Here is a 15796-nt window from a genome sequence, read left to right on the forward strand (position 1 = left end):
CTATCTCCGGTACTTTGAGATTCACCTTCTTCTTCCCAGCTTTTTCCTTCTCTTCTGTCCCAGATCTCTGCTTCCCTTCCTTCTTACAACCAACTTATTCTCTTCTTCTAATTACAGTTCTACTGCCTTGCCCTCTACCCATTCTCATACCACAGGACCTATTCTTGTGGATAACTTACACCCAAACTTCACCCATAATCATTCACGACGGCGGGCCCGATTCAATTCTGTCTATAATCAACCTCTAGGCAATAGGTACGATACTACAAGTCAACTGATCGATCCTTGAGCAATCGACAGTAAGGTAGTCGAATCACCACACCCACCACGCACCAATAATCATTACAACCGCCAAAATGTGCGTTTCCGGCCAATTTATTTGCAAATGCGACTGGCCCAGAGACACGGTCCGTCACTGCACCAAATACGTCCAGACCGGCGAACTGTGCCTTGGCCTCTCAAATTGCCTGCTCGCCAACACAGAGCGTCGCAAGACTGAGGGTGGCGTCTACAAATGCTCCAACCCCACGTGCGAGATTTGGGATCTCGAAATGTCTCGTGGCATCCGCGAAAGAGGAAAGTACATGGACCTACAGATCTCGTTGACTCTTGGCAAATGGATGAAGAAGGAGGAGGAGGCTGAGAAGGCGAGTATGGCCTTGGTGAATGAGGCCAATCCAGTCGAGTCTGGAAGTGAACACCACGCTAGTATCGTGGTCATCTCAGACGACTCCAACGACGATAATGAAGGCCTTGAAGTGCTACAGCAAATCGGACCAGTGTCTATTGGAGAACTTGGATCTCATCCAATCCCAACCGGTCCCGAAGAATTCCAGCACATCGACGAGAACATGACTGCCAGCATCCCCAAGCCCGAGGTCGACGTCCCCGAGCTGGAGGTAGAGGAAACAACAACCGATGATCTGGAGAGCTTGTTCGGCGGCCCTTCATGTCCCCCGACTCCTGACATGAGACTCGTTGAGAATCATCAGTCCATCTGTCTCCCAACAGGAGTTCACCTCCCAAGCCCCCCTCTCTCTCAACCTACCCCTGAGAATCCCGTCGAAGGAAATTCCACTTCATTCACCGCTAATGCAAAGAGCGAACAATCAACTTCCGTCATCCCCAAAGCACAAGTGCCACCTCAGCAGCAGCAGCAGCAGCAGCAATTAAGACCCGCCCCGGAGGCCTCTCAGAAGCCTGCTTCAACATATCCCGCCCAGAATACCATGGCAATGGGCAACAAGATGCCCACCAGCTACCGAGCGGTTCCGCAGCACATGAGACCTACTTTGAGCGGGCCAAACCAAGCGACCCTGAGAGCGCTTCGAGCGCAGACTCCCCACGGCGGTCCCACGCCAACGGAGTCCCTCACCCCCGTCCACGCGGCATCAGTCAGAGCGGCATCCCAGGGCCCCCGTCCTGCCATGAACATGTCGAGGTTCGAAGGCCATAGACGGCCGGATATCCAGCAGCGGCGTCCAATGATGCCAGCTGGAGGCATGCCGATTCAGAATGGATATACGGCCTCTCCTCAGGTCTCTCAGAGGCCTGTCCCTACATATCCCGGCCTGAATACCATGGCGATGGGCGTGGGGAACAACATGCCCAACAGCGGGGGGCAGGGGATGTCTCTCGCGATGTCCGCCCAGGCTACAGGGTCGCAGGGTATGCCATCTCAGTACCTGGCATATCAAAACATGCCCCCTGGCTTCCCCAACTTCGTTCAGAGCCCGCAGACGCCATATCACGGCATGCCGGCCCAGGGCATGTTGCCTCAGGGCATGCCACCCAACGGTATGCCAAATCAGGGCTTCCCACCCCAGACCGGCTATCTATCCAACCCGGTGGTATCCAACCCGGTGGTCCACCAGATACGGACGCCACCCACATTCAGGCGCGCGTCGAATGGCATGCTGGCTCAGCAGGGATACATGAACTCGGCCTACATGGCGAACACGGCGGCGTCGTCACAATACGCGGGACTGAGCTCGCCCATGGCCGGTACTGCCTCCGCCCGAGCTCCGGCTGGTGTTGCTCCCTTCCCCCGGGCCTCGACTGGAAACATGTTCCTCCACTCCCAGCCGCAGCCGCAGCCCCGGATCCCGCCGCAGCCCCGGATCCCGCCGCAGCTCTCCTTCCACAGCAATATCTGGGACCAGACCCAGGCACAGATGGCCTCGAGACCGCAGATGGCTTCAGGTATGCCTAGCATGCCCCCAGCACGAGGTACAATCGCCGGGTCCGGTCCAGCCACAGGTCAAAAGAGATCGCACGACGCGATCTCCAACAGCTACGATCCTCGCCTAACAGGCCGGCCTCCCCCGACACCCGGCGGCATGCCGTTTACATCGCCGGCGAATACGCCGTCGTCGATGGACGGAGAGCGCCAGACGAAGCGCCGGGCGATGTAGACCAACGCCAAGGTATAGGCGGTTGATTGGGGAGTGGCCATGCCTCCAGCCTCCAGCCCACGGGGCCGCAAGCGACGAATGATAATAATCTCGCTTGCGGTTGGGGAAATCCAGGAGGCTCTGGAGGCATGGCTGGGTTGCGGTGTACGAGGAGACCCAGTGCTGGGCGCGCTTAAATACCTTGCGGTCCGATACCGTGGCAAGGAGAGAGCGTCGAGCGCGGACCTAGGTGTAGATGAGGAGGGTATAGGGAGCGTTCGAGGGGATCAAGATCGGGGTGTATCAAAAGGTTTTGGTTTTTTCTGGGCGTTAGGAGTCTCGTTCTGGTCTGTACCTTATGTTAAGGGTGTGTGAATTCGTTAATGAGAAAGAGGTACTACATCATCCTGATGGGGCTACAGATGCCGAGTGAGGATTCAGCACGCTTTGTACTTAAAGCATCAGATTACATCTCCCTCTGCAAGTGATGTGTAAGAAAACAACCCAACAGAAGTCACCCAGCGACGCTGTAGCCGATAGATAGGTAGCCCTCGGATCACTGCTCAAACTCAGTGTACCCAACTCAACTTCACAATCACATGCATGGTGGACGGGAGTTCATTAAAGGGAGTATTTTCCCAACATTGAAATCTATCTTAACACAAATGCGGAATAATGCTCGTACATAGTCATAATCATCCCAGGAAAAACATGTCTAACCCCAATTATACCCTTACACCACCCATAAACGTTACGCCGACCACTCTCCATATATGTTTGTTTAATCACGCAGGTACTTGAGGAGTTGGTCACGCTCCTCAGGCGGCATCGTGCGGATGACATCGCGAACACCACGCATGGCGGCGCTCTTGTTGGCTCTCAAGACAGAGCTGAGGTCAGCAGCCAGGTTGTCGGCCTTGACGGTCTCGATTCTGTCAGTGACGGACTTGCGGTTGGCCTCGTACCACTCAGCCACCTCACGATCGGCAGTGGAGAAGTTGACGACACCAGACCAGCTCTCGAGGAGCTGGAGGTTGCGGCTGCGGGTCTCGGGAGCCTTGGACTTGTCATTGCCGGGGGTGGAAGTGAGGACGGTTGCCGACATGCGCTTGAGGAGGTACTCCTCGTTGAGACGACGGCGCAGACGCCAGTAGAAGTAGCGACGGGAGTTCACCCACTCCAGTTGGTCACGAATGACACCCTTGGCCTTCATGCGACCAGCACGGTCGTGCAGGTCGGCGAATTGGATGGCAACCTGGGAGTAGACAGGCAGGAGCTGCTTCTCGCGGATGGTCATCTTCTTCTTGATCTCGTCGGCCTGCTCCTTGGGCAGATCGGCAGTCATCTGCTTCTTAAGAGAGGCGTAGACGGGGTCCAGGCGAGCCATGGTCTCGAGCTGCTTGTCCTTGCGGTACTTGATACCAATGATACCCTCGGGCTCGAGGACACCACCGCGGGCATCAACATCAGCGTACATCTCCATGGCCTCAGGGTTGATGGTCGGGTCGACGACGACCCAAGAACCACCACGAAGCTCTCCGAAGGGAGGAATGTAGACGAAGATGGGCTGCTCGTACTTAACGAGGGCGTCGACGATGTAGGAACCGTACTTCAAGACCTCGTTGTACATATCGCGCTGACCACCAGAGAAACCTCTCCAGTTGGCGAGGATCATCAAAGGCAGCTGCTCACCATTGTTGAAGTCGTTGATGGCCTGAGCGGTCTTGAAGGCGGAGTTGGGGTACCACACACCACCAGCCTCGTTGGTGATCTGTTCGATAGAGTCGGGGTTGGCGGGATCGGCAGGGGTAATGTTCTCAACGGAGCGGGCCTCGACAGCGATGACACCCATGGGGATGCCACCGAGGCGAGCACGACCGACGACGACGGTACGGGCCCAGCCGCCGAGAGTCTCGACGAAGGAGTCCTTGTCAAAAAGACCAGCCTCGAAGCCACCGTTGTCGGTGGGGTGACCGCCAATCATCCAGCGGACATCGTAAGCCTGCTTCTGGGGAGGCGTGTAGACGACATCGCGGTCCCAGCCGTCGGTGCTGGGGCTGACTGGGATGGGGCTGCCACGCTTCTCGGGGATGAAGGACATCCACTCTACAATCTTGGAAACACCATCAAAGTCATCAGTACCGGTCATGTGGGAGACACCGTTGCGGTACATGATCTGAGTGCCACCAAGCTGCAAGTTGGAGGTGTAGATCTCGCGACCAAGAACGTTGTTCAAGGCAGGGGCACCAGTGAGAATGATGGGCTGGCCCTCGATCTGGACAGCACGCTGACCAAGGCGGACGAGGTAGGCACCAATACCGACGGAACGGCAAGTGACCAAGGTGATGGTGAAGATGTCGTTGTAGGCCTTGCTCGTCGCACCAGCGATGAGACCAGATCCTCTCAGACACTCAACACCAAGACCGTCCTCCTGACCGACAATGGTAACGATCTTGTGGCGCTTCTCACCGTCCTCGGAGATCTCCTCGGTGATGACGTCCTTGGCGAAGCGCTTCTGGGCCTCGTCGTCGAGGTAGAGGTACTTGAAGCCGTTGTCCTGCTTGTTGGCGTCGTTCCATGCGACCTTGAAGTAGGGCATAAGCTCGTTGGCGACACCGAGACGGGCACCAGAGTTAGCAGATAGATAGATGCGGGGGATACCAAGCTTGCGAGCGAGCTCAGTGCACTTGTAGAAGAAGTTATCCTCCTTAGGGCCAAAAGAACCGATCATGTAAGTGATATCGTTGGCAACAACAATGAACTTGCGACCCTTGGGGTACTCGGGGGTCTTGGCGTTGAAGATCCAACCAACCATACCGCAGGTGTTGGTACCAGGCTCGCGGTTGACCTCCTGAAGAGTGTCCTTGTCGTCCAGGACGAGCTCAGTGTACGAGACACACTCGCCAGACTTGGGCTGCTGAGCGCCCAGTGCGCCATGCTTCTTGACCGACTGGGTCCAGCTGTTCTGGATGGCCTGGCGGAAGAGCTCGGGGAAATCGTAGACGTACTGAGTACCCATCAAGTGAGCCTTGTAACGCTTGGGCTGCAGAGGGTTCTTGGTGGCATAGGGGGTCGAGACAGGCAACAGGTGCATGGGACCCTTCTCCTTGGTACCGCCAATGCTGTTGAAGACCCACTCGCCCTTCTCAGACTTGCGCTCAGCGTAGATGTCAACATCAACAACGTATCCAGAGGTGTTGGTGATGATGACACGCAGAGGGTAGGGGACGCCAGTGTCGGGATCAGTGCAGATAATACGAATCTCAACCTGGGCGACACGAAGACGCCAAGCGCGGGCTCCGAAGCGGTCCAGGAAGCCTTGGAGACTGCTCTCAACCTCCTGGGGGTGAAGCTGGAACACAGGGGTGAAGTTGATAAAGACCTGGTTCAAATCGGAGTTGTTGTTGCCAATGATCTCAAGAGCGTCAAAGATGTCGTTGATAACGCGGTCGGCCTCAGAGATCAAGTATTCGGCAGTGGGGATCTCATCACGGAGACGGCCGGGACGAATGACAGCGCGAGTGAAGTAACGCTTGTCACCGTCGACAGCCTTGCCGACACCCTCGTAAACGTGGATGTTCTTGTTCTCAGTGAAGACGGGCTTGATGTGGAACTTGGCAAGTCTTCCGAGCTCAAGCTGGAAAGCGAGAGCGGGCTCACTGTGACGAATGCTATCATCCTCAACGTACTCGGGGCCACGGAAGGTGTAGTAGCCGGGGTAGGCACCGTCGTTGCGACCGCAGATGAAGGTGATACGGCGGACGTTGCGGTTGAGAAGCTCCTCCTTGAACTGCTCGACAATGGGCACGATGCGAGAAAGGATCTCCTGGTCGCTCTTGCTCTCGGCATCGCGGACAGCAACGTTGATGACGGCGGAGAGCTCGTCAGAGTCGACCTTGGGGGCAGCGGGCTTGCGCTTGCCACTCAAGTCAGGAATGAGACCGGGGGTGCTGCGCTTTCTGGCCTTCTCAGAGACGGTCAAGGTCTCAAGAGCCTTTCCGAGCAAGTCCTCGGCGTCGTCGAGGTACTTGACGGGCACGATGACACCCTTGCGGTTGGGCTCAGAGTCCCACTTGTGGTTGAGGTAGGACATGTCGCTGATGGAGTGGATGCGCTTGAAGTCGAACGAGCCGCCGCTGCCGCTGGGAGTGGCGGGAGAGGAGGGTGCGGCGGACTGAAGAGGCAGTCCGTACTCGCTCTGGCCGATCTTGCGGAGAGCAAAGTCCCAGGTGCAGAAGAGAGGGGTATCGGTCTCATCAGAGTGGTACTCAATCTGCTTGAGGATATACGCACGGTAGGCACGACGAACGTAAACCTCGAGGGCAGCAAGAGAGACCCAAGGGTCCTCGTGAGCGAAGAAGAGGGTCAAGACGTCGAAGACGGTGTACTTGGAGTCAACAACTTCCTTGATAACCTCCAGGCTGGGCTCACGGTGGTCCCAGGCTGCCTCACCATAACGAGACTCCACGACGGAAGAGCGGAGAATGTGCTCCATCTGGGCGGTACGCTCCTCAAGGGATGGCAGAGAGCATTGGATCATGATCTCACGAGCCTTGAGAGACACCTTGGAGGTGGTGCGGGAAGACTGAAGCTCAGTCAACTGCTGCAGGGCAGTGCGGAGGTACTTGGCGACATTTCCGACGTTGGGCTTGTTGGGGCGGTACTCCTCGAGGATGGCAAGGATCAGCGAGCTCTTGGCACCAACACGGCTGTGAGAAAGAACAGTCTGAACAACCTTGCGGATATCATCCTTGTTCTGGTCACGCAGTTTGAGGATGACGCTGTCCTCCTGGGTTCCGTAACCAGTGAACAGGCGCTCGATCTCAATGTACGAAGCCAAGAGGTCCTTGATGACGGTCAATTCGTGGGCCTTGGTTCCCTCGGAGTATGCGTTCAAGACATCAGTCAAGGGGGCCAGAGTGGTCTTGAGCATGTCAGCATCGCCAGCAGCGACGTTGTCCTCGAGGAACTTCTGGAAGGCCTTGGCCAAGGCCTTGGCGGGGAAGTCTGCGTGACGGCTCTTGGCACGGTCGACAATCTGGGTGAACTGGGCGTCGAGCTTCTGGGGCATACGGCTGTGCAGCGCAGCGAACTGGGCGTTCCACTGACTGAAGGGAAGCTCGGGAGTGCGGAGGACCTCGATCAGCTGCTTCAGGGTGGCTGCCATGATGACGGAGTTGTCGTAGCCGAGCAGAATGTTCTTCAGGGTGTTGTGCAGAAGATCGAATCTCTGGGCAGGCTTGGTTCCGACAGCAACAGGCTCGCCATAGACGGGGAGCTGACCGACGAAAGGCGAAGCCTGCTTGACGCGGCTGGGGTCATCAAGGGCCAATATTCCCAGAATGTCACCAGCCTCGAGAGTGGCTCCCGGCTGCTTGATGAGCTGGACAAGACCATCCTCGGAAGCGATGAGGGGCATGTACATCTTCATGACCTCAACCTCGGCGAAAGGCTGGCCAGCCTTGACGTGCTCGCCGTTCTCGACCAAGTACTTGACGAGCTTACCGGGGGAGGGAGTGCGGAGCTGGGTAGGGTCGTTCTCCTGTTCGAGCAAGCAGGTCTTGCCGTCAACGGAAAGACGAGTGGCACCGACTTCCTCCTTCCAGTAAACACTGTGGGATCGACCATCAAGAAGGATAAGCAAACCACCATCACTGAGGACACGGACACCGACAGAGCACTTGGAGCCGTTGATGAAAAGGTGGTAGCTGTCGACGCTGGCACGGGTGGCGGTGAACTTGTAGCGGAAACCCTCATAGATGAAGTCGATGGCGAAAACGGTCTTGAGAATGTCCTTGGAAGGAACCTGACCCTTCTCCAAGCTGGTGCGGTACTCAGTCATGCACTCCTCGCTGAAGAGATGGGCCTTGGTAACAGCACCGCAGACGACAGCCAACATGGGGTCGGGGCGCTCAGCAGTCAGCTTCTTGGTGATGAGCTCGTCGAGCCAGCCGGTGGTGATGGTGTTGTCCTCGAAAGCCTCGGTCTCCAGAAGCTTGATGAGGTACTCAACCGTTGTCCGGAAGTCACCACGAATGCTCAACTCCTTGAGGGCAACAACCATGTGCTTACGGGAAGCAGCACGGTTCTCGCCATAGGCGAAAATATGACCGAACTGGGAATCGGAGAAGGAGTGAATACTGGAGGCGGTACTGACGGAGAAGTAACCCCAAACGTTGGAGGAACTCCTGAAGTTCAGGTCGTGCATAACACCGTTGGAGGGCTTGAACCCTTCACCGGGGTCCTCAGAGGTGATTCTGCAAGCAGTAGTGTGACCCTTGGGTCTGGGGCGACGCTGCGTCTTCTCGCTACCTTCCTGCTTGAACTCAAAGTCGATCTCGGTGGATGTCCTGGGATCAACGCCGTACAGAAGACGAATGTCGCGGATTCTGTGCAGGGGAATACCCATGGCAATCTGGAGCTGGGCAGCGGGCAGGTTGACACCACTGACCATTTCGGTGGTAGGATGCTCGACCTGAAGACGGGGGTTCAGCTCGAGGAAGTAGAACTTGTCGTCGGCGTGCGAGTACAAGTACTCGACGGTACCAGCAGAGACGTAACCGACGAGTCTTCCGAGACGAACGGCAGCATCCTCCATGGCCTTGAATGTGATGTCCTTGGCAATGGTGACGGGAGCCTCCTCAATAATCTTCTGGTGACGACGCTGGACGGAACAGTCTCTGCCAAAGAGGGAGATGTTGTTTCCGTACTGATCAGCAAGCAGCTGCACCTCCAAATGTCTCGCGTTGCCTGCCAACTTCATGATGAAGATGGGAGAACCGGGAATCTCGCCAGCAGCAGCCTTGTACAACTGCTCGAAGCCGTCCTCGGAAAGGGCCTTTCTGATACCCTTACCACCACCACCCTCTGAGGCCTTGATCATGACGGGGAAGCCAATGGCCTTGGCCTTCTCCAGACCCTCTTGCCATGATGTAACGCAACCCTTAGAGTAGATGTCATCTGCGACGGTGACGATACCCTGGTTGTCGACCTCGACGGCGTCGACACCGGTACCTGACCAGGGGATACAAGGTACCTTGGCGTGCTGTGCAACAATTGTGGAGGAAATCTTGTCACCAAGAGATCGCATGGCGGAGCCCGGGGGTCCGATGAAGACGATCTTCTTGGGGGAGGCAGCGAGGGACTCGGGAAGCTTGGGGTTTTCGGAGGCGTGACCCCTGGAGAAAGAAATGGTCAGCCACCGTGGCAAGCAGGCGACAGTCGCCGGGGGGTAGGAGGAAACTCACCATCCGGCCCAAACAGCGTGGACGTTCATGCGCTCAGCAATATCAACAATCAGCTCAACGTTGGCGTAGTTGTGGTTGTTGGTACCGCCAGGCACCTCGACATAGTGGTCAGCCATGCGAATATAATCGGCGTTGGCAGCCAAATCCTCAGGGGTGGCCATGACGGTGAACTGGATGGCCTTCTCGTCGCCAAACGTTTCGTAGGCCCATTTCCGGACCGAACGGATCTCCTTGACGGCAGCAATACCGTTGTTGGCGATCAAGACCTATTTTGCACTCGGTCAGCACATTTTTGCATCCCATGAACCCACCAGGACGATCTCGTAAGCGTTTGGGGCGGTATTGGGGCTTGACGCACGTTGGTGATGACGGTGTGACCATCTTGCTGGGCAACAAAGTCCTTGACCTTGGAGGCCGGTGCGTTGCTCAGCTTGTTGCCGCCAATGAAGTGGTCGGCGATTTTGTGCTTCTCGGCATACGTCGCCTTGCCGTTGACGTGAGGCACAGTCCGGCCGGCGCCGTTGGCTGCTGTGATTTCGGTCATGATTGCGGTGTTTGTGTGTGGTGTGGTGTGGACTTTCGCGGGTATCTCAGAAAGCGACCGTCATGAATCGGGGCGAGCTCGGGGAGCTTCGATTCGGGGTGTTATGACGTGGGGTGGTCGTCGGGGGTTTTTTCTGGTTGCTCAAGGGGGGAGATTCGAGCAGGAGATTAATTTGTTGGATTCTGTCTCTGCAGCAAAGAACAGTATGGGGTATAGGCAGAGCAATTGATCGTGGCGGATGTGTAGAACAGAGATTTGTTCGAGTCTCTAGATAGTCGGGAAAAGAGGTATTGTTAGCCCAAAAAACAGCTCTCTCTCACGGTTCTCAAAAAAAGTTTCTTGTTGGGGAAATCGGGCGCGAGGCAGCACTAAGAGGGGGGGAGAATATTGGGGTGGGTGAGGAATGCAGGCCACGCCAGGGGTTAAAATGGGCGGCGCGAGACGGGTGCCAGGGAGAAGCAGGCGAGAGCAGTTGGGCTGGGCCTGAGAGGAGAGATTGCGCGCGCAACTAACTGACTGACCGGTATTCCGTAGAACGAGCAGCAAGCCAGCAGAGCAAAGCAGCAATGCCTAGAGCCAACGTACCTGGTTATGAATTGGGGGGCAAGCTTGGTAAGACAAGATGCTTCCTTCTTCTGTCTTGTGGCTAGGACAGAAGGTCTAAAAGGTATGTCAGAAAAAGGGAGAATGGAAGGGAGAGAGTGGGAAGAGAGAGGTCGAAGGAGAGAGAGAAGAAGGGCTGCTGGGAAGTGGGAATAGAAGGATGTTATTGTAGTCCGGCGACTTTGCGGATGGGATGAGATGAGCCACCAAAAAAAAGGACAGGCAGTCAGAAGACTTGGTGAACTGGAGAACTGGAGACTAACGACAGCCAGCAATACTGTGTGTACTCCGTACAGGAACAAGCAATAATTAGGAGGAGGATCCAGGCGCAGGGGAGTGAGAGTGAGCGTGTGAGTGAGGTGTGTGTGTGAGGTGTGGACTCTTTGGACGGGAGTTCCGGGGTTGAGGCAATGAGCGATGTGGAATTTGGGACCTGGAACTTTGACGGGGATTGTTGGAGCGGCGTTGACGGCGTGGGAGGAGCGCAACGAAGGTGAGGATGGATGAGGAGGGGCGCAAAGTCACTTGGCCAAGTACCTTTTTCTGGAGATCAAAGTAGACGTCGTGTACCTTGATTTGTACCTCCAGCTGTACCTCCAGCTGTACCTCCTGGTGGGACGGGATGAAATGTGTGGGGTCTGCGATGGGGGAAGGGGGGTGTGTACTTTGCATGGCGTACCGTATTCGAGAGAGGGAAGGAAGGGAAACTCGGGGACTGCTCAGGTAAGGCCGTATTAGGTGAGGAAGGACGTCCGGGACGGCGGGACGGAGAGGGAAAGAGGATCGATATGGTAAAGGAAAGAGGACGGGAAGAGTATGCTTTCGGGCTTGGAGTATCCGTATAGTCAAGGGTAGGTACCTACCGTACTGTATAGTGTTTTTTGCTGGTTTTGTTACTTCTCCGCGAGAAGCTCAAGGAAGCTGAAGCTGGATCTGAACGAAATGGTTGGTTTCCCTGCCTGAAGCTTTGCAATTAGATGTTCCCTCGACACTGCCACCTGCCAGGGAGGAGCTATCGGTTCCTGGAGATCCGTATCCGTATGAGAAAGGAGATATAGTAGGGGGTCCTAACAAGTACCCGGAGAATATAATAACAACGACGAGGAGGCCCGTCGGGAGATGGAGATAGAGACAAAAAGAAGGAGAAGGGGGAGGCCAAGTAATGGGACGACGCGGGGGCGGAGAGAGCGAGCGGGAGAAAGAAGGCACCAGACACGATACAGCAGGCGAGGTTCACTTGTTATACGTGATTCACTCGACGATGGCACGAAGCACCGGGCATCGCCATGGGGACGGGACCAAGACGAGGACGAAGCTGCAAATCTGCTTAGGGACGGAGTACGGTGTCAATGTGTGTACGGCGTCGGTCTCGGTGCTTGGTGCTTGGTGCATCGTGGTGCGGTTGTGCTTGGTGCTTGCCATTGTCGGTGCTGTGGTCGATGAGGAGGAAGGAGCATGGCAGATTTCCCGGGATGGGGAACCTCTGAGAGAGAGTACGTGCGAGGTGCAAAAAAGGTACTTGAGCCGGTACCCGAGTCCATGTACCGGGAGTACCTCACTCCGGCGGGTGACGGACCACCATCACCAAGTTTCCCCCAAAGTAAGTAGGCAAGATCGTCCTCAGCTAAAACTGCCCGTTCAACGCGCATCGCCATTTTTGAGACCAGACCAGCAAGGGCCACTAGACATTGGGCAAGACCAAGGACTGAGATGATTCCTGCTCTTGTTCCTGGTGATACTTGCACCTGACACTACCGGCCAGTCTACGTATTGATCAATGGAAGTCTGTGAGCGTTAGTTCGGGTCTTTTTCTCACATCTAAGCTTACATCATACGCTCAACTAGACTGCCAGTAGGCTGCGCTGCAAATACACAAGATGTATGTAGATGGCTACATACAGAACACGACTGGATGGATACTCACACTTTTCCATGTTGGCAACGCATTCGTTGGTCACTGATTCCCTCGGTTCCTCCTTGCCTCCATCTGTCAAAATGCCCCAATCCATCTATCCGGCTGAGATTCTGCCCCCCTCCCTCAACCAATGGCCGGGGTGTTGGGGGAGCTCCTGCCCAAGGGTGGGCGGGCAAGCGGGCTGCACCAGTCCTTCCTTGTCCATGCCCAAAATCCAAGCTACCTACTACGTACCTAACCTACCGCAGTACGGACACCAAGGCTTAGGTAAGGCAATGTCTCTCAGGTCTCATTCTAAAGTCTCTCTTTCTTTTGAGTCTTCCCTCCAAAACCACAGAGTAAAGCCTGGGCGTTGTGTCTCTCAGCCCTTTTCGGATGGTTTTAACTGCTGGCTCCCTTGCAACTCTCAGCCCAGCCCCCACGAAGATAAGGTTCGATTATAATTCGTTGATTGGGTTGGGTTGGGTAATGTTACCTCCCCTCCCAAAGCTGTCACTTCAAGATGAACATTAACTAGCAACAAAACAGATCCTGGGTACTTGACAAAAACTGTGAGGAAACAAACGTCAACCTGCATTCTCTGCCCCTGGTTTTCGGTACGTACCCGGCGGGAGCATTGAACACCCATGGACAGGGAACAAAAGATAGGTACTTGCGCCGGTACGTATGCCATGACGGGGCTTCAGGTACCGATCCTCATCCCGTAGCGCATCTGATTGCCATTCTTTCCCGGCCCAGGGGATTCTGCCGCTGGAATCTTTCTGTTTTTTTTCTCTCTCAGATTTGGGCCAGCAATGTGTGTCTCTCTCTCCAATCAAAGCTACTTGTTTGGTTCAGTCTCATAGCTTCTTCCTCGCATCTTTTTTTTTCTCTTGAGGCAAGTTCCCCTGTACCTTGAGGCACCTGTGTCTCCACCTGTAGACCCCGGGACGTTATCGTTGGCCTTATCGGTACGTACTCTTGGGCCAAAGCTCCTATTGCGCGTTGCTGCCGCATTCCTTCCTTACCTTGCACCTTGAGATTTTCTACTGTTGCGCAATTTCTCAACCATTTCGTCACCTCCAGCCTTGTAGACCTTGTCATTCTCCAACACCACACCTAATATTCGAGATGGATCGTTGGTCGCGACAGCGACACACACACACATACACACATCACCTTCGCTACGAAATGTCACAATCGCATTCAGAATTCAGCTCCTGGTTTTTTCCTACCAAAATCTGATGTACTCTCCGCGGGCTCCTGAACTTGATGGAGGATCGGATCGGGTCAGCCATCGTTGCCACCACCGAACCCCGACGGCATCTCCAAACAATGTCCGAAAGCTGTTGCGTTACCTGACTGCCACGATCCAATGGCACCCTGTCACTGTACTCTGACACCGCCGCACCGCACCGCCGGCCGTTAGACACCGATCGTTAACCTCATCAACGCCGTATAATTACACCCAGACCCGACACCCACAGCTCGAGAGCGCCGTTGGCAACCCCGGACCCAGCAAGCAAACACATACTGGCAAAGTCTGCCCTCCCACGAGTTCAGGAGCCCGGCACGATCAATGCGCGCATCTCTTGCATCCATCCCATTTGGCATCCCAACTTTCATCGGCCCCGACTTCTTGTCGCCCGGCACTGAGAGTCTGGGAGTATGGAACAAATGGACAGGCCGCCCCTTCAAGTTTCATCAGAAAAGCTCCATCAGGGTGTCCCCATCGACCACCCCTCCAGCCCATACCCAATCTCGCAGGCGGTCAGTCAGGCGTCGCCCACGTCGTCCAGGGGTGCAAGCCTCAACAACCTAACGCCGTAACTGTCGACTCGCTTACGCACCTCTAAACCGCCTAGCCTCGCCGGTTCTCCGTCCGGGGACGTCCATCAGCTTCCGCTAGTCCTACGCAGTACTCGCACCTACAGGCTACGCAGTACGCAGTACGCAGAACCGGCCAGGTACCCAAGTTTACCGACCTAGTACCTCCTTGGCCTTCTGCAGAACCTATGCACATATAGCGCCGGCTTCAGATCAAGTCCCCGTCGAGCACTATTACACTCGCCATGGATGACGGAGAATGCTGAACCACAAAGTTCAGGGCATACAGGGCAAATACAAACGTCCCAACTCTCGGTCTCACCCGCTGCTGGCTTGGACTGGTATTCACTCAGTGGCCAAACGCTTGTGTCTAAACCTTTGGTGTCTCGGATGGGACAGACCGCGCGAACCACGCCAAAGTCTCGTTCTCTTCAGTTTCGCATCTTGGTCTTGGGGCAGAGCTTCACCATTCAACATGCAAATTCCAACCAAGCCAAGCGCCAGGCCAAGGGGCCACCGGTCCAACCCGATAAGGGGTCCTCGACAAGCCGATAGCAGCTGGAATTGCTAGGCCCTGGCCTTGCCTCCCACCACCAACATCAATGCCGTCGCCGAGGAGCTTTGCCGAGCCACGTCGACGTGGGCGGTAAATGTCGGTCCCCCCAACAATTGGGATTTTGGGACACAATTTGGGGGTCGCCTTCGATGGGCCCCTTCGAGAAATGCCAGGGGTTCTCCAAGCACCAATAGCGAACTCACGAAAACAACCAAGCCCCCACCCAAAGAAGGAGAAGAGAGCACCGAAGAAGGGGGAGAAAAAACATTGCCAACCAGCGCCAGACCAAAAGAGAAAATCTCCACCCGCAGATCCCCAACATCTTGTCCGTCCATCTGCGGAGCCCGTGCTCCATTCCTGTCTCCACCCGGCTTGAAGCCAACCCGCCGGCGCCAACGACATCAATATCGATTCAGACTTAAACCGCGCCTAGAGCAGGGGGCTCGCAGCCTCAGTCTGAGTACCTTGTTATCGAAGAAAGTTAATTCTTTCTGAGTTATAAGTATAAGAATATAGTTTTAATAAAATAGTATAGTACCTACCTAATACTTGAATTAAGATGCTTTTTTAAGCTTATTATAAAAAAAAGATAACTATATTACTAATTGCTTACTATCAAGGTCTATAAGTAGCGCTATAGTTTTAATTATAATAGCTTTACCTATAATAAGCAAAAAGTCTAATTATAAGTCCCTTAAAAGCCTCTAATTAAGAGCTATAAGAGCTTTTAAG

At 55.2% G+C, this 15796-nt stretch overlaps 4 protein-coding genes across 4 annotated transcripts; 1 reads left to right on the forward strand and 3 right to left on the reverse strand.

Annotated features, from left to right (window-relative positions):
• Positions 1–356: 356 nt before the first annotated feature.
• CABS01_11298 (uncharacterized protein) lies at positions 357–2414 on the forward strand (the record flags this gene model as incomplete). Its single annotated transcript, XM_060544653.1, has 1 exon — positions 357–2414. One exon carries the CDS (start codon positions 357–359, stop codon positions 2412–2414), a length of 2058 nt encoding a protein of 685 aa, XP_060397901.1.
• A 760-nt stretch (positions 2415–3174) lies between these two features.
• Positions 3175–10184, reverse strand: CABS01_11299 (acetyl-CoA carboxylase; the record flags this gene model as incomplete). The annotated part of the gene is made up of 3 exons (XM_060544654.1): positions 3175–9571; positions 9641–9906; positions 9999–10184. The coding sequence occupies 3 exons, from the start codon at positions 10182–10184 to the stop codon at positions 3175–3177; spliced, it is 6849 nt and encodes a 2282-aa protein (XP_060397902.1).
• A 1949-nt stretch (positions 10185–12133) lies between these two features.
• Positions 12134–12442, reverse strand: CABS01_11300 (uncharacterized protein; the record flags this gene model as incomplete). Its single annotated transcript, XM_060544655.1, has 1 exon — positions 12134–12442. The coding sequence occupies one exon, from the start codon at positions 12440–12442 to the stop codon at positions 12134–12136; it is 309 nt and encodes a 102-aa protein (XP_060397903.1).
• Positions 12443–14971: 2529 nt separating this feature from the next.
• Positions 14972–15466, reverse strand: CABS01_11301 (uncharacterized protein; the record flags this gene model as incomplete). The annotated part of the gene is made up of 1 exon (XM_060544656.1): positions 14972–15466. One exon carries the CDS (start codon positions 15464–15466, stop codon positions 14972–14974), a length of 495 nt encoding a protein of 164 aa, XP_060397904.1.
• Between the last annotated feature and the right edge of the window lie 330 nt (positions 15467–15796).

This window comes from Colletotrichum abscissum (genome assembly GCF_030869225.1).
Source record: "Colletotrichum abscissum strain IMI 504890 chromosome Unknown Scaffold_30.1, whole genome shotgun sequence".
In the NCBI taxonomy this organism is placed as follows: domain Eukaryota; kingdom Fungi; phylum Ascomycota; class Sordariomycetes; order Glomerellales; family Glomerellaceae; genus Colletotrichum; species Colletotrichum abscissum.